The sequence below is a fragment of the Pan troglodytes genome, chromosome 22 (assembly GCF_028858775.2).
Source record: "Pan troglodytes isolate AG18354 chromosome 22, NHGRI_mPanTro3-v2.0_pri, whole genome shotgun sequence".
NCBI lineage: Eukaryota > Metazoa > Chordata > Mammalia > Primates > Hominidae > Pan > Pan troglodytes.
Window position 1 is genome coordinate 34575722 of NC_072420.2, and position 17489 is coordinate 34593210.

The 17489-nt window shown below is 48.5% G+C and overlaps 1 protein-coding gene across 5 annotated transcripts in view; it reads left to right on the forward strand.

Annotated features, from left to right (window-relative positions):
* The window catches only part of ITSN1 (intersectin 1), a 257189-nt gene that overhangs the window by 224685 nt on the left and 15015 nt on the right, over positions 1 to 17489 (forward strand). For 4 of the 5 annotated variants that reach the window (XM_016947143.4, XM_016947144.4, XM_016947145.4 and 1 more), the window contains 3 exons: positions 8142 to 8309; positions 14887 to 15099; positions 16192 to 16313. In XM_016947143.4, the coding sequence (XP_016802632.1) occupies positions 8142 to 8309; positions 14887 to 15099; positions 16192 to 16313 (503 nt within the window). Of the gene's footprint in view, positions 1 to 8141; positions 8310 to 14886; positions 15100 to 16191; positions 16314 to 17489 lie in introns of those variants that run through there. The other variant, XR_001715152.4, reaches the window with a different exon arrangement.

Sequence of the window (17489 nt, forward strand, 5' to 3'; positions counted from 1 at the left end):
GAGAGGGCTGGGGTCATGGACAAGATTCCCAGTGAACACATCTGGTAACTGTTGTGTAGAAAGCACGAGACAACAAGGTGTCACAGAGGTCTGCTTGGTAACTCAGAAAGAAAAGCTGGTTTATCACGCAAAGAGCTGGCTGGGCACGGTGGCCCACGCCTGTAATCCCAGCACTTTGGGAGGCCGAGGTGGGCGGATCGCTTGAGCCCAGAAGTTCAAGCCCAGCCTGGGCAGCATAATGAGACCCTATCTCTATTTAAAAAAAAAAAAAAAAAAAGAGAGCTAATACTGTGTCCGGAATTGGTGGGTTCTTGGTCTCGCTGACTTAAAGAATGAAGCCGCAGACCCTCGCGGTGAGTGTTACAGCTCTTAAGGTGGCGCGTCTGGAGTTTGTTCCTTCTGATGTTCAGATGTGTTCGGAGTTTCTTCCTTCTGGTGGGTTCGCGGTCTCGCTGGCTCAGGAGTGAAGCTGCAGACCTTCGCGGTGAGTGTTACAGCTCTTAAGGCGGCGCGTCTGGAGTTGTTCGTTCCTCCCGGTGGGCTCGTGGTCTCGCTGGCTCAGGAGTGAAGCTGCAGACTTTCGCGGTGTTACAGCTCATAAAAGCAGTGTGGACCCAAAGAGTGAGCAGCAGCAAGATTTATTGCAAAGAGTGAAAGAACAAAGCGTTCACGGTGTAGAAAGGGACCGAGCAGGTTGCCACTGCTGGCTCGGGCAGCCTGCTTTTATTCTCTTATCTGGCCCCACCCACATCCTGCTGATTGGTAGAGCCCAGTGGCCTGTTTTGACAGGGGGCTGATTGGTGCGTTTACAATCCCTGAGCTAGACATAAAGACTCTCCACGTCCCCACCAGACTCGGGAGCCTAGCTGGCTTCACCTAGAGGATCCCACACCGGGGCTGCAGGTGGAGCTGCCTGCCAGTCTTGCGCCATGCGCTTGCACTCCTCAGGCCTTGGGTGGTCGATGGGACTGGCCGCGGTGGAGCAGGGGGCGGCGCTCGTCGGGGAGGCTTGGGCTGCACAGGAACCCACGGAGGCGGGGGAAGGCTCAGGCATGGCGGGCTGCAGTCCCGAGCCCTGCCCCGCGGGAAGGCAGCTAAGGCCCGGCGAGAAATCGAGCGCAGCGCCGGTGGGCTGGCACTGCTGGGGGACCCAGTACACCCTCCGCAGCCGCTGGCCCGGGTGCTTAGTCCCTCATTGCCCGGAGCCAGCAGGGCCGGCTGGCTGCTCCGAGTGCGGGGCCCGCCAAGCCCACGCCCACCCGGAACTCCAGCTGGCCCGCAGGCGCCGCACGCAGCCCCGGTTCCTGCTCGCGCCTCTCCCTCCACACCTCCCTGCAAGCTGAGGGAGGGGGCTTCGGCCTTGGCCAGCCCAGAAAGGGGCTCCCAGAGTGCAGTGGTGGGCTGAAGGGCTCCTCAAGTGCTGCCAAAGTGGGAGCCCAGGCAGAGGAGGCACCGACAGCGAGCGAGGGCTGTGAGGACTGCCAGCATGCTGTCACCTCTCAATACTGCACAGCCTTCAGATGTGTGACCAAGTGGCTTCTACCTTGTAAGTCAGAAAATGAGAGCTTAGTCGTTGATTCTTTTTTTAATTTTTTTTTTCTAGAAGAAAATAACATGGAATCACAGAAACAGTCTGTGGTCTGTGCCTTTCTCCCTTGACTCTTTCTTAAAGACAGGCCCAGTGCCTCTAGGCCTTGATTTTCTTAGCAGAAAAGAGAAAGAAACGTAATGCTACGACCTGTCTTCAGAAGGCCATTGTGAAACACTGTATTAGTCCATTCTCACACTGCTGTAAAGGACTGCCCAAGACTGGGTAATTAATAAGGAAAGAGGTTTAATTGACTCAGTTCCACATGGCTGGGGAGGACTCAGGAAACTTACAATCATGGTGGAAGGGGAAGCAAACACATCCTTCTTCACATAATGGCAAGAAGGAGAAGAATGGGAGCCCAGCGAAGGGGGAAACCCCTTACAAAACCATCAGATCTTGTGAGAACTCACTCACTCTCACTAGAACAGGATGGGGGAAGCCACCCCAACGATTCAATTATCTCCACCTGGTCTCTCCCACAACATGTGGGAATTATGAGAACTACAATTCAAGATGAGATTTGGGTGGAGGCGCAGCCAAACCATGTCAGACACTGTGTGTTGATATTAGATGATTGTTCTTCTCCTGTCACTTTGAGAAAGCCAATACCAAAAGAAAAAAGAAAGAACAAAATTAGGGTTTCAGTGTCCCCACCTGTAAAACGAGTGAACAGATTTAGATGTCCTCTGAGCCTATGTTTGTAAAACCACAGGGAGTATAGCTCCTGGAAAGAGGTTTTAGATCTGGTTCCTTTTAATGGAAAATGGTATTTAGAAACTCAGATGTGGGCACTGGCGTGCTCATTGCTACTGGGGTGATTTTGTTTTGTGTTCCTCTCGGTGGCAGAGCTGGGAAATATATGAATGTCTTTTCATGCACACATATTTACATATGCCAATGTATATACACATATATTTATATTTACTTCTAGATCCATCTATCCATGTATATTAGAACTCATGAATTCACACCAATACCTCCTATTCTAATCCAATACTGCAGAATTTTTTCCAGCCTTTCCCCTTCTGCCTTTGTAACTCCCTGCTCTGTGAAGAGCCTGGCTCTCATTATCCTCAATGTGTTTCCTTATTTGCTCAGTCTTCTTACATGTGACAAATCTCCCTCCCACATAAGCCATCTCCTCAGTCCAGCCCCAGCTCAACTCCACAAAATACACTGTGGATCTTTGGCTGAGTTAAATACTTAGTTTTGAAATAAGTTTTCAACTTACTGTTTTCTCTCTTCCAACGCCACAGTTACTATTTAATTAGCTCAGTACTTCTCTTTTTTCTCCCAATGTTTAATTGCAAATTGAAGTTGAAAACAAGCTTTTAAAATAGGTGTTCTATATCTAGCCAATGGGAGAAAAACTAAAACAAGAAAAGGACTGAATGGCCCAAATATTTAAAAGGGGGAAAAAAACTATTTGCAGAAACACGATTGATTTCTTCCAGAGCACCCAGAAAAATGAACTGAAAACCAGCTGAACTAAGAAGAGAATTGAAAACAGTGGTCAGCTATGAGATACATATGAAATCTGCTAAAGTACTAATACTAAATATTTTTATGATACTGATGTGGAGAAATTCTTAGCATGGTCTCAGAGACATGCTAATCCTAAACTTAAAGGATTTAGATCATAGCAACCTAAAAAATACCCAAACTTTCATCTGGGCATAGTGGCTCACACCGTAATACCAGCACTTTGGAAGACCAAGATGGGTGGATCACTTGAGGTCAGGAGTTCAAGACTAGCCTGGCCAACAGGGTGAGACCCTGTCTCTACTAAAAACACAGAAAAAATTAGCCGGGAGTGATGGTGTGTCAGGTTTGAGGCCCAGCTGAGGTCTGAGGGGAGTGGGTGAACGTGAGGCAGGGAGCTGGAAGAACACTTGAGAGACAGCAGGTAGATGGGACATGGCTTTATTCAACAGCTTTTTCACAGTGTCAGTGTTGTCTTTATATACCTCACACACAATAGTGGCTTAGAGCCAGGTGATTAGCCTCCCATGTTATGGCTACATAGCTGTGATTATGTAATGCACAGAATTGTGCACCTGCACTCTAATCCCGCTGAGTCATGCAGGCTGTTTACATCTGCGTATGCCTGCCTGGTTGCAGCACAGCCATGTTCCTTACATGATGTGTATCTGTAATCCCAGCTGCTCGAGAGGCTGAGGCAGGAGAATATCTTGAACCTGGCAGGCAGAGGTTGCAGTGAGCCAAGATCACACCACAGCACTCCAGCCTGGGTGACAGAGTGGGACTGTGTCTCAAAAAAAAAAAAAAAAACCCCAAATTTTATTCTGGGGAACAACGTATATGTTCATTAATGGGAATGGTTAAATAATTATGGTAGATCTGTACTATGAAAATATTTAAAAAGATACGAGCAACTTCTACTCTATGTATTAGTGTGGAAAGACACTGAGAAAATGCTGTTATGTGAAAAAGCAACACTAAACTCACTGAGCAATCCTATGGTATGATGCACTTTGCAAGAAGAGGGGAAAGAGCTATGATTGAGTCACTGCACTCCAGCCTGGGTGACAGAGTGAAACTCTGTCTCAAAAAAAAAAAAAAAAAAAAAAGGCCGGATGTGGTGGCTCATGCCTGTAATCCCAGCACTTTGGGAGGCCGAGGCAGGCAGATCCTGAGGTCAAGAGATCAAGATCATCCTGGCCAACATGGTGAAGCCCCGTCTCTACTAAAAATACAAAAATTAACTGGGCATGGTGGTGCACGCCTGTAGTCCCAGCTACTCGGGAGGCTGAGGCAGGAGAATTGCTTAAACCCACGAGGTGAAAGTTGCAGTGAGCCAAGATCGCACCACTGCACTCCAGCCTGGCGACAGAGTGAGACTCAGTCTCAAAAAAAAAAAAAAAGATAGAATATAGAACTTGAAGTTGCTGAGAGGCAGTAGGCAGTATGGAATAGCAGTGAAGAGCACATAGCCTGGAGCCAGGCTGGCTGGGGTTTGAATCTTGGTACTTAACCACTGTGTGCTCTTGGGCAAGTTGGGCCTCAGTTTGGGCCTCAGTTTCTTGTCTGTAAAATAAGGACACTGATAGTACCTACTGCATAGTGATGTGGGAATTAACTGAGTTAATGTATGCAAAGTGGCTCATACTAGGCAGTATATAAATGTTAGTTTTATCATTGAGAACACTTATGCACTAAATGTACAAAAAGTTCACACTCACAGGCAATAAAAGAAAATACATAACAAAACAAGAAAATACTTTGATTTTGGCTTGCCAGATGGGCGTATATTGAAAAGATTATAGGTCCCAGTGTTGGCAAAGATCTGGGTGGAGGTTAAATTGATACAGCCTTTTTTGGAAGGCGATTATAGATCAAACTATAATTTCTCTTTGGCTCAGCAATTCCACCTCTAGGAATTTATTCTAAGGAAATAATTTAAGAAATATTGAAAAGTTGGAAGCATCATAAAGTTTTATGGGAAGGTAGCTATTTAGACGCATTGTGCTCAATAACGTGCTCAATCAATATTGGGGTCTGCCCCAATAATGATATATTATAAAACCCTCAAAATGATAATATGTATGAAATGGACATGGAACATTGTACTATAAAGCAATGTACGAAATAGTACAGTATAAAATGGTAGTTTTTGTAAAATGGTAGTATGATCCAATTTTTATTTTTATTTTTATTTACTTTTTTTGAGACAGAGTCTCGCTCTGTCACCCAGTCTGGAGTGCAGTGGCACGATCTCAGCTCACTGCAATGTCCGCCTCCTGGGTTCAAGCGATTCTCCTGCCTCACCCTTCTGAGTAGCTGAAACCACAGGCAGGTACAATCACGCCCGGCTAATTTTTGTGTTTTTAGTGGAGACGGGGTTTGACCATGTTGGCCAGGCTTGTCTCAAACTTCTGACTTCAAGTGATCATCCTGCTTCGGCCTCCCAAAGCAATTTTTATTCTTGAAATAATGGGGAGATTATTAGTGATTTTTAGGTTCTTTGTAACTTTTTGAATTTTCTAAATTTTGTACATTGTACAATATTACTTTTATAATTAGAAAAATTGATAAACCTGTTTGAATTTTGAAACTAAACAAAACAAATGAATTTACTCAAGCCAGCTGGGTGGGTTCCTAGCCTGTAGTAGTGGTTCTCAGATTTGGCTGCATGTTAGAACATCTGGAAACCTCTAGAAAACCCCTAAGCCTGAGTTTCACCCCCCCAGGGATTTTGATTTAGTCATGGATGAGGCCTCAGATTTTCCAAAAGGATTCTAATGTACAGTCAGGATTGGCCCAGAGGTTGGGGTTGTTGCTTGGAATTGATTTGTGGACACACAAGACATAGAAAACAGTGTGTGTTTTTCTCCATTTGAGCGTCTGCTTAGGACTTTAAACCACGGTATGCCTTTGGGATAAGATATTCAGAGTCAGGGCCATTTACATTATTTGTATGTGGACAAGGCCTGGGCAAATATGCCCTCGGCATTCTCCTGGTACACTTCAAAGGTGGCTTAGGGTCTTTCTTCATTCTCCAGCACAGGGTGATCATTGTTTTTAGGGGCCTCGAAGTCCTTTGAGGATCTGATGGTAATCACTGTTGCTTATTGAGCACTTTCTAAGGGCCAGGTGCTTTGCCAAGAGGTCCATGTGTCTCATTTAGTTCTCCACACACCATATAAAGGAGGCTATTAACCTCCCCGCTTCTCATGCGAGGAACCTGAGACTCAGAACATTTATGTGGGCCAGGTGTGGTGGCTCACGCCTGTAATCCCCGCACTTTGGGAGGCTGAGGCGGGCAGATCACTTGAGGCCAGGAGTTTGAGATCAGTCTGGCCAACATGGCGAGACCCCCATCTCTACTGAAAATACAAAAATTAGCTGGGCATGGTGGCGCACACCTGTTGTCCCAGCTACTCAGGAAGCTGTGGCAGGAGGATTGCTTGAACCTGGGAGGCAGAGGTTGCAGTGAGATGAGATCGTGCCACTCTTCTCCAGCCTGGGTGACAGAACGAGACAAAAAGAACATTTATGGCTGGGTGCGGTGGCTCGCGCCTGTAATCCCAGCACTTTGGGAGGCCGAGGCAGGCAGATCATCTGAGGTCAGGAGTTCAAGACCAGCCTGGCCAGCATGGTGAAACCCCCACTCTACTAAAAATACAAAAATTAGCCAGGCATGGTGGCTGTAGTCCCAGCTACTCGAGAGGCTGAGGCAGAAGAATTGCTTGAACCCGGGAGGCAGAGGTTGCAGTGAGCCGAGATTGCGCCACTGCACTCCAGCCTGGGCAACAAGAGCAAAACTCCGTCTCAAAAAAAAAAAAAAAAAAAAAAGAACATTTTTATAACCAACCCAAATCATGGGTGGTCTGTGGTGGGGCAGGGATTTAAATTCAGGAGGTCCAGCTCCGGAGCTGGCATTCTTAGCCACCACCCCAAATGGTCTGCTTAGAAAAGCGCACACTTGCTCTGATGCACCCGTCTGCATGTGGTTCCAGAGGTGCGTGGACCCAGGAAGGAGCCACCCTTGCTGCAGCCACCGCTTCTCTTATGCCCCAGGCTGCATGCTAAGCATAGACTGCGCTGTCCCTGCCCTGCCCTCCAAGGGCACCTGTTGGCTCTTAGACCCTCATCAGTGGGTTGATGGAACACTGCACATCAAATGCCAGAATTGCATTGTAAGTTCCCCAAGTGAGTGAACAGGTGGGAAAACAGCACGGAACTGGGCCTGGGATGCCTGGGCTCTGCTCCTGGTCTCAGGGACTAGTTTATTCCTCTGTGAAACAGGGTGAATATTTTCTTTTTCTTTCTTTCTTTTCTTTTTTTTTTTTTTTTTTTGAGACGGAGCCTCTCTCCGTTGCTGGGCTGGAGTGCAGTGGTGCAATCTCGGCTCACTACAACCTCTGCCTCCTGGGTTCAAGCGATTCTTCTGCCTCAGCCCCCCAAGTAGCTGGGATGACAGGCATGCGCCACCACGCCCAGCTAATTTTTGTATTTTTAATAGAGATGGGGTTTCACCGTGTTGGCCAGGATGGTCTCGATCTCTTGACCTTGTGATCTGCCCACCTTGGCCTCCTGAAGTGCTGGGATTACAGGCGTGAGCCACTGTGCCCGGCCAAGGGTAAATATTTTCAAAGAGAAACTCTAAGGGCCCCATGGTTATATGTACACACTGATCCTGTGAGTCTGCATATGTGACTTGGGGTCCACCCTGCGATGTTAACATTTTGCAGGACAGATCACACAGCTTGCCCTGGACATTCAGGGTGTGGGGCTGGACTGAGACCTCAGGGATGGGACCATTCACTGCTTCCTGGTGGGGGCTTAGCCCCCACTGGGCCCATGAAGAGGCGAGGCCCCCGCAATGCCACCCACTGGAGCCATCAAGGAGTGGCCGTCATCTGCTACGTGATTGCCATGTGGGTGCTCAGAGCTGCGATTGCTCAAGTGGGCGCCGTCCATGAAAGGATGGTGCCCTGCCCCGCTGGGCCTGGTCCTGCAGGACCCTGGATCACAGGCCCGCCCACATTGCCTAAAAGGAGGTGGTTGTTTTTATTCTCCTGTGTAGATCCTGGAAAACACCCCTGAAAACCACCCGGACCACAGCCACTTGAAGCACGCCCTGGAGAAGGCGGAAGAGCTCTGTTCCCAGGTGAACGAAGGGGTGCGGGAGAAGGAGAACTCTGACCGGCTGGAGTGGATCCAGGCCCACGTGCAGTGTGAAGGCCTGTCTGAGGTAGCCACCCTTGGGGCTGGGCCCTGGTCTCCCCCGGCAGAGCCTCGGCTGCCAGCCTGGAGGAGGACAAAGAAAAGCATGAACCATTCTCCTCCCCAGCCGATAGCATCCTCATTTCCATCCAGCTGCTTCTCATCTGCTGTTTTATCCACCCACTGAGTATTTATTTATTTATTTGAGATAGAGTCTCACTCTGTTGCCCAGGTTGGAGTGCAGTGGCACCATCTCAGCTCACTGCAACCTCTGCCTCCCCGGTTCCAGTGATTCTCCTGCCTCAGCCTCCTGAATAGCTGGGACTACAGGCACACGCCACTACACCCGGCTAATTTTTGTATTTTTAGTAGAGATGGGGTTTCCCGTGTTGACCAGGCTGGTCTTGAACTCCTGGCCTCAGGTGATCTGCCCATCTCGGCCTCCCAAAGTGCTGGGATTACAGGCGTGAGCCACCGCGCCTGGCCATCCACTGAGTTTCTAATTTAAATTATATCATTTCCCATTGCCAGAAGTTCTATTTATTTTCTCCTGTCTGCTGATTTCTTTCTTTCTCTCTCTCTCTCCCTCTTTCTTTCTTTCCTTCCTTCCTTCTCTCTCCTTCCTTCCTGTCTTCTTTTTCTCTCTTTCTTTCCTTCTCTTTCTCTTTCTTTCTCCTTCCTTCCTTCCTTCTTTCCTTCCTTCCTTTCTCCTTCTCTTCTCTTCTTTTTTCTTTTCTTTCTTTCAACAGGATCTTGCTCTGTCACCCAGGCTGCTGGAATGCAGTGGCACAATCCCAGCTCAATGCAGCCTGGACCACCTGAGCTCAAGTGATCTTCCCACTTCAGCATCCCAAGTAGCTGGGACCACAGGTGCATGCCACCATGCCCAGCTATGCTGGTTTCTTTCTTGTATCCTGTTTTTTGCTCAAATGTTAATCCTTCTTATTTATTTCTTAACACATTTTAAACATAGATATTCCTGGCCAGGTGCTGTGACTCACGCCTGTAATCCCAGTGCTTTGGGAAGTGGAGGCAGGAGGCTAGTTTGTGTTCAAGATCAGCCTGGAAACAGAGTGAGAACCTGTCTATACAAAAAAATAAAAAGTAAATTAGCTGGGTGCGGTGGTTCACACTTGAGGTGGGAGGATTGCTTGAGCCCAGGAGTTCAAGGGTAAGGTGAGCTATGATCACGCTACTATACTCCAGCCTGGGCAACAGAGCAGAATGTGTCTCAAAACAACAAACAGATATAGATATAGATGTAGATATAGATATAGAACCCATAACCTGAAGTTATGGGTGTTATTGTTTTGTCTGTTGTTTCTGCCAGCTCTTGCTAAACTTACTACCTTGTTTCTTGTATTACCATTTTTGACTGTGAACTAAATGTGCCTTAGAACTTTACCTGTGGGCATCTTTTTTTTTTTTTTTTTTTTTTTTTTGAGATGGAGTCTCGCTCTGTCACCCAGGGTGGAGTGCAGTGGTGTGATCTCGGCTCCCCGCAACCTCTGCCTCCCAGGTTCAAGCAATTCTCCTGCCTCAGCCTCAAAAGTAGCTGGGATTACAGGTGCGCACCACCATGCCTGGCTAATTTTTATATTTTTAGGAGAGACAGGGTTTCACCATGTTGGCCAGTATGGTCTCGAACTCCTGGCCTCAGAAGATCCACCTGCCTCAGCCTCCCAAAGTGCTGGGATTACAGGCGTGATTACCGCACCTGGCCCACCTGCAGGCATCTTTATTGTCTGAAGTTGTATTCCTTCTGGGAGGACTGTTATTGTGATTATCCAAAACTATGTTTAGAGGGGTTTGGGCATCACACCCCTTGTGTGAATTGTGGTTGTAAACTTGCGTGAGAGCTACCTGATAAAGCACACATTCTCAGGGCACGTTTTCCTTCACTACACCAAGGTCAAAAACAGAAATGTTTTATTGCTCATCCCCTCTGAGCTTGAGTTTACCTGTCACTCCTCCTCTGGGTTCATCTTTTTGTGAAGATCTCCTATTAGACCCCTCACGTTGGCTCTGGATGCACCTGTTTCTGCACCCTATGTAGTGAGTAAAATGCAAGGTCAGCGTCAGCAGATTCCAGAGAGACCCTCAAAGCTATAGTGGCACTGGCTTTCGGTGATCTTCCAAGGTTCCTATTTTCATTCTGTTTTCAGCCTCTGCAAATTTCTTACTTTGTTTCTATTTTTTTCGTGTGTGTGTGCCAGTTTTCTTGGAGTTAAAAAGTGGATTTTTGCATTTTTCTGTTTTTTTAAAGTTTTTGTTGGGTGAGTCATTCCGAGTATCTAGTCCACTCTACTTCCAGAAACAGAAGTCTCTCTCTGTCTCTCTTTCTCTTTCTCTCTCTCTCTCTCTCTGTGTATGTGTGTGTGTGTGTATATGTGTGTGTGTGTGTGTGTGTGTGTTTTAGTCAGGGTCTCACTCTGTTGCCCAGGCTGGAGTGCAGTGGCACAAACTCAGCTCACTGCAGCCTCAACCTCCTCAAGTGATTCTCCCACCTCAGCTTTCCAAGTAGCTGGGACTACAGGCATTGGCCACCATGCCCAGCTAATGTTTCTATTTTTTCTGTAGAGACAAGGACTCACCATGTTGCCCAGGCTGGTCTCAAACTCCTGAGCTCAAGCGATCTGCCCGCCTCAACCTCCCAAAGTGCTGGGATTACAGGTGTGAGCCACCACACCTGGCCAGAAGCCTCTCATTTGGTTTCTAATTTTCTTCTTTTCACTTAACCTTTCCTTTGGTCTCATTCATTCTTTTTGCCCATTTTTTCTCTCTGTTTCTGTATACACATGTGCTTGTGCCTGTACACACATACACACATGCATGTATGCACACACATACACCATTCACTAGGGTTTCCCAAAATGACCAGCGAGAATGTGTCTCCCTCATCCACTCCTCCTGTGGTTTCTTCCCTCTCATAAGCTGCAAAGGCCATCACCACCTGAGGGAGTCACCATGACTGGTTCCTCCACGGCCCCACCTCCTGTCCACCTTCAGTGTTGGTGTGGGATGAGCAAAGGTGTGGAAGCAGCCCCGTGGAAGCCGAGAGGACAGCTGTGGGCTCCCATTTTGGGATTTTGTGTTGCTCTGCCGTCAGTGGGTGGCTCATTTATTCGCTCATCATCATTCATTCAATAAGCACTTAGTGAGTAACCACCCATGTGCCACGGCTCAGTACTAAACCCTGGGACATAAAAACAAATAAGATGTGACTCCCACTCTCGAGGAGCTTATGGTCCAGGAGGAAGCTGGGGGTGAAACCAACATTTACAACAAGATGTGAGGGGTAAGGAGGCAGAGCTAGGTACCAAGTGCTGTGGCGACATGTGACGGGAGCAAGGGACAGTTGTACGGGGGACTCTCGGGCCCTGGAGGTGATGCTTGACTGCGTGTTGCAGGATGAAGCATTGGAGGCAGGCCAAGCACCGTGTCTCAGGCCTGTAATCCCAGCACTTTGAGAGAACAAGGCGGGAGGATCCCTTGAGGCCAGAAGTTCAAGACCAGCCTGGGCAACATAGTGAGACCCTGTCTCTACAAAAAATGTTTAGAAAACTAACCAGGTGTGGTGGCATGCACCTGTAGTCTCAGCTACTTGGGAGGCTGAGGCAGGAGGATCGCTTGAGCCCAGGAGTTTGAGGCTGCAGAGAGCCATGATTGCACCACTACACTCCAACGTGGGCAACAGAGCAAGACCCCGTCTCAGAAAAAAAAGAAAGATTGAGGCAGGGCATTAGGAGTGGAGGACCATTCTGAGATTCTGAGCAGGGCATTGGTGAGGATTGCAGAGGAATGATGGGCCACAGGGCTGCAGGGCAGGCTGAGGCCCAGCCGAGGAAGGCCTGTGTATCATGCAAAGGAACATTAACTTGATCCTGAAGACAAGGGACTCAAGCAGCCCCTGCACTGCCATGCAGAAATGCCGACACACAGTCATGTGCACTTTAGAAAGGGCCCTTCCCCGACTCTGACAGCTGCCATCAGAGGGACACAGTGAGGCCGGGATCTGAAGATGTTAAAGTAAAATCAGTTGTCATCCTTCTTTTTTTTTTGAGACGGAGTCTCACTCTGTTACCCAAGCTGGAGTGCAGAGGTGCGATCTCGGCTCACTGCAACCTCCACCTCATGGGTTCAAGAGATTCTCCTGCCTCAGCTTCCCGAGTAGCTGGAACTATAGGGGCCCAGAACCACACCCAGCTAATTTTTGTATTTTTAGTAGAGACGGGGTTTCGCCATGTTGGCCAGGCTGGTCTCCAACTCCTGAACTCAAGTGATCTGCCCACCTCGGCCTCCCAAAGTGTTGGGATTACAGGCGTGATCCACTGCATCCAGCCTAGTTCTTGTGCTTTGATTTTTTCAGCTTACATCCCCCCTTTGCCATCAGATGGCTGTCCTTCTTGGTCAGTCTTCCTGGCTATCATGCGCAGCGTCGTTGTTGTCTCGCTGATGTTCATGGTGATGGGAAGGGGATGTGTTGACTTCTGTCTCCTGACCTAGGATCACGGTGTGGACCATGCGTGGCCCAGGTCTGGACACACACCAGTGATTAAGTTTCAAACAGATGCTGTCTTTGGCATTCCTGTCTGAAGATAGAGAAGTTTAAATACTGTTCTCAGTTCATGCATATTCAGTGTTATCTTGGCCAATTAGAGGCTTTGAGTATGAATGAACGAGAGCACCTTTATGTCATTGGATCCAATGACACTTGCCTTCTCTGGATTATTTGCGCCCACGTGGCTTGAACCCTGTCTTGGCAAGCAGGAGGGGCTGGTTGGTCTCCAGGCTCCTGCCTGGAGTGCAGAGGTGAAGAATGTTCTTTGAAGGTTCCTGTTGTGGCACCACCTTCGGTCTTTCTTGGGCTCTCAGACCCTCCACGGGAGGTCAGAGGTCATCTTTCCTCCTCGTGGCTGACAGCAGAGTGCAGTGGCCCCTTTCCAGCTGCCTTTAGCTCTCCACTCACAGAAGTGCCACTGTTTCTCCTGTATTGGAGATGGACAGGTGGCCATCAGCTTCTTTTGGGGGACACATGTTACGAACCTATCACTCCTTCACAAATACTCTCTTCAGAGAGGGGTCCATAGGGCTCGTAGCTCAGGACAGAGCTCCGGAGCGCCCCCCAGGCCAATTGTGTGGGCAGATGGGGAGCGTGAGGGGCTGGCCTCGGACTGGGTCATCTTACTCCTGGCGCGCAGCCACGGCCTTGCTATCCTTGGCCTCTCCCCTTGCTGTCAAAAAGGGGGCCTCTGTGGGATCATCTCCACCTCAGTGCCCTCTGCCCCTTCAGAACCTAGTGGAGGTGATGGACCCCCGAGAGGTGTTAGAGCCGCGTTTCAGCGCCCACCGTGTCTCTAAGGGTCAGTGGAGGGAGGGAGCTGTTCCCTTCCTGTTTGCTGAGCGGGTGAGTCTGGTGAGGTTTCATGTGCGCAGTACAGTGTCTGTTCTGTTTGGCACTGGAGGGTTGCTCAACACCACTGATTTACAGCCGGGTATGGTGGCTCACGCCGGTAATCCCAGCACTTTGGGAAGCCAAGGCAGGTGGATCACAAGGTCAGGAGATCACCATCCTGGCTAACATGGTGAAACCCCGTCTCTACTAAAAATACAAAAAATTAGCCGGGCGTGGTCGTGAGCACCTGTAGTCCCAGCTACCCAGGAGGCTGAGGCAGGAGAATGGCGTCAACCCGGGAGGCGGAGCTTGCAGTGAGCAGAGATTGTGCCACTGCACTCCAGCCTGGGCGACAGAGTGAGACTCTGTCTCAAAAAAAAAAAAAAAAAATTAACACCACTGATTTGTGCAGTCACACACATGCCAGGGGCCCGGACTGCAGTTGTGCCTTGGAAGGCAGCATTTGTCCATGGAATTGGAGAGAGACGGGGGCTGCTGCTTTCCAGAAGCTCAAAGGACTGTCTGAATCTGTGTGGGGTCTTCTCCCTGGAGCTGTTTCATGCACAGACCCTGCACAGAGCAGGGAGTCCCCAAGGTGGGAGCCAGGTGGGCACTTTTCTTTCTGCTGCCCCATTTCCCCAGTAAATAAAAAAGAGAAATGGCCAAGCCCAGTGGCTCGCACCTGTAATCCCAGTATTTTGGGAGCTTGAGGTGGAACGATCGCTTGAAGTCAGAAGTTCAAGACCAGCCTGGGCAAAGTAGTGAGACCCCATCTCTACAAAAGTTTTTTTCACATGTGTTGGGGGGCTGAGATGGGAGAATTGCTTGAACCTGGGAGGTCAAGGCTACCTGAACTATGATCACACCACTGCACTCCAGCCTGGGCAACATAGTGAGACCCTGTCTCAAAAAAAAAAAAAAAAAAAAAAAAGAAAAGAAAAAACACACCAATTGCACCATAAGACACTGGCATGCTCCTAGAGGAAAAGCCTTAGAAATTACCATTGAGACTCTTCTTGATACTTGGAATCCCCTGAACTGTGCCTTTGTCTGACTTTGATCTCTTGGCTCCAAAGTCTTCAGAGCCATCCTTGACTTTTGCCTGAGATCCGAGTCTGCTGGGGCCTGGCCTCTGATTCTGATGGAGCCCATGCTTTCAGATGCGGAGAAACAAAAATGCTACACTTTGGGTTTTGTTTTCCTTTCTCAGCAACTTGTGTTCAATTCAGTGACCAATTGCTTGGGGCCACGCAAATTTCTGCACAGTGGGAAGCTCTACAAGGCCAAGAGCAACAAGGAGCTGTATGGCTTCCTTTTCAACGACTTCCTCCTGCTGACTCAGATCACGAAGCCCTTGGGGTCTTCTGGCACCGACAAAGTCTTCAGCCCCAAATCAAACCTGCAGTATAAAATGTATAAAACAGTAAGTTGGATTCTAGATTTTGCATTATCAGGGTTGACGTGTTTGGGGAGGTAGTAGTTTCCAAAAAGGAGGTGGAGTTTTAGCAGGGTCAGGGGCTGTGGCGTGCAGGAGAAGGCCAGGAGTTGAAATGCGATTTAGGGTGTCCGGAGTGGAGGACGATCCATATCCCGCCGCAGTGTCAGTGACACTCAGTGCTATCGGTGGAACATATTGGCTGCCAAATGGCTGCTGTGGTCCCCTGGGATGTGACAGAGGCATGCCTTAGCCTGTAGGAGCGAAGTCTAGGGTACAGATGAGGCAGGTGTGAAAAAGCTCGGGAGAAGAGGTGCAAAACAGCACCCAGGGCCCACCGTCGCCTCCAAACAGTCCTAAGTCCCCTGCCAGACTTCTCCAGGTAGCTTGAAACATCCGAGCCCTCTCCTTTCTAGCAAAGTCTCTCTAAACAGTTGATAAGTGGAGAATTTCCCTCAGCTGTTTATATGGTCTGCTCATACGTGCATGGCTGTGTTTGTGTGTCTTTGTGTCACGGGACGTTGTTTTTCTAAATTTGTCTGCATGGGGGTGTTTTTACAGAAGAATTTTCTCTGAAGCAGCAGTTAGCTTTATTATGGGAAAAAAGAGCTATGTAGTTATATAGTTACTAGAAACTTCATGTGAAAATCTTTGGAGGGAATTGCTTGATGTAAAGTGGATGAAGACTGCTGTTTAGAATACACCAGGAAAAGCGACACCAGCCAGATCTTATTCCGAAAGACTTAAAACATACCCGCAAAATCGCGGGCGGGGGAACCCATATTTATCATATTTATAATTTGTAATATGTAAAAGTTGATGCTAACCCAAAATTATTATTCTGGGATTCTTTACTGGAAAACACACACGCCCTTAGTCTGGTTTACTGGAACACACCCAGAAACACACACACATGCTCAGTCTAGGTTACTGAAACACACGCACGAGTGTGCACACACGCGCTGACTTGCAGTCTCGTTTACTAGAACACATTGGCATAAGTGTGCTCACACACTCACGGTTTACCGGAGCACACAGACCCCCAGCCTTGCTTTGTAATGCCTGTGTGTTACTTTCCAGCCTATTTTCCTAAATGAGGTTCTAGTAAAATTACCCACCGACCCTTCTGGAGACGAGCCCATCTTCCACATCTCCCACATTGACCGCGTCTATACTCTCCGAGCAGAAAGCATAAATGAAAGGTGAGACCTGCCGCCTCCCCAGCATGGGCCCCAGGGCTCCACAGCTCTAGGACACACAAGGGGCGGGTGATTAATCAGGTGCCAATGTTTCCCAAGTGGCAATGCCATCACCCCTAGCTGGGAGTGGGTATGGGGCTATTACTTTTTTCTACAGCCTCTCAAAAATCTGTCACATGGCATGCCCTTTCCAAAATAACATGGATTCAAACTAATTTTGCTTGAGTTTTTTTTTTTTTTTTTTTTAAGGCAGAGTCTCACTCTGTCACCCAGGCTGGAGTGCAGTAGTGCAGTCACAGCTCACTGCAGCCTTGACCTCCTGGGCTCAGGTAATCCTCCCACCCTAGCCTCCCAGGTATGTGGGACTACAGGCATGTGCTACCAAGCCTGGCTAATTCTTTATATTTTTTTTGTAGAGATGGGGTCTCGCCATGTTGCCCAGGCTGGTCTTAAACTCCTGGGCTCAAGGGATCCACCCGCCTTGGCCTCCCAGAATGCCAGAATTCTGGGATTACAGGGGTGAGCCACTGCACCTGGCATTGTTGTTGTTTTATTAAGAAATGTTTCGCATTCTTTGAGGTAAACAGAGCATCTCAGGTTTCCCCTGGCTTCCCAGGTGGCAGAAACCAATAGGAAAGTAATTTCGGGGTTAATAGGACCACCCAAACCCAAACCTCTCCTCACCTTGGCTCACTTAAATGGGCATTCTGGAACCTAGGGCTGTGGGTATTTTGCTTCAATCTGTCTTCAAGACACTGCCCTGGAGCCAAATGAAATAGATCATTTTCTGAAGGGTGAACTTGACACAAGGCCAGCATCATTCCAAAGAGCATTTGCACCAAGCAAGAAAATTGGCTAAAGCTTTTGTGCATATGGTTCTCAGAAAAAATGAAGGAGAAAACCGCGGCCACAAATGCCTTCCCCCAAGGCGTTTTGCTCTTTCATGTGAAGTGGTTCCCAATCTGGGAAGTGGTTTTTGTTCTTTCTTTGCGTGATTTCATAAGCGAGATCCTTCTGGCTTTGTTGGATTAGGCAAATATGTGCTGCTCTTCGGTAAGGAAGGAAGAGGAGTCGTGTCCCGATGTTGCCTCTAAGACAGCATCTATCACAGATTTTCTTCCCCGGGCACATCATCGCAGGTCTTGAGGACATCCATGGAAATGGCCCTCATGCCTTTCT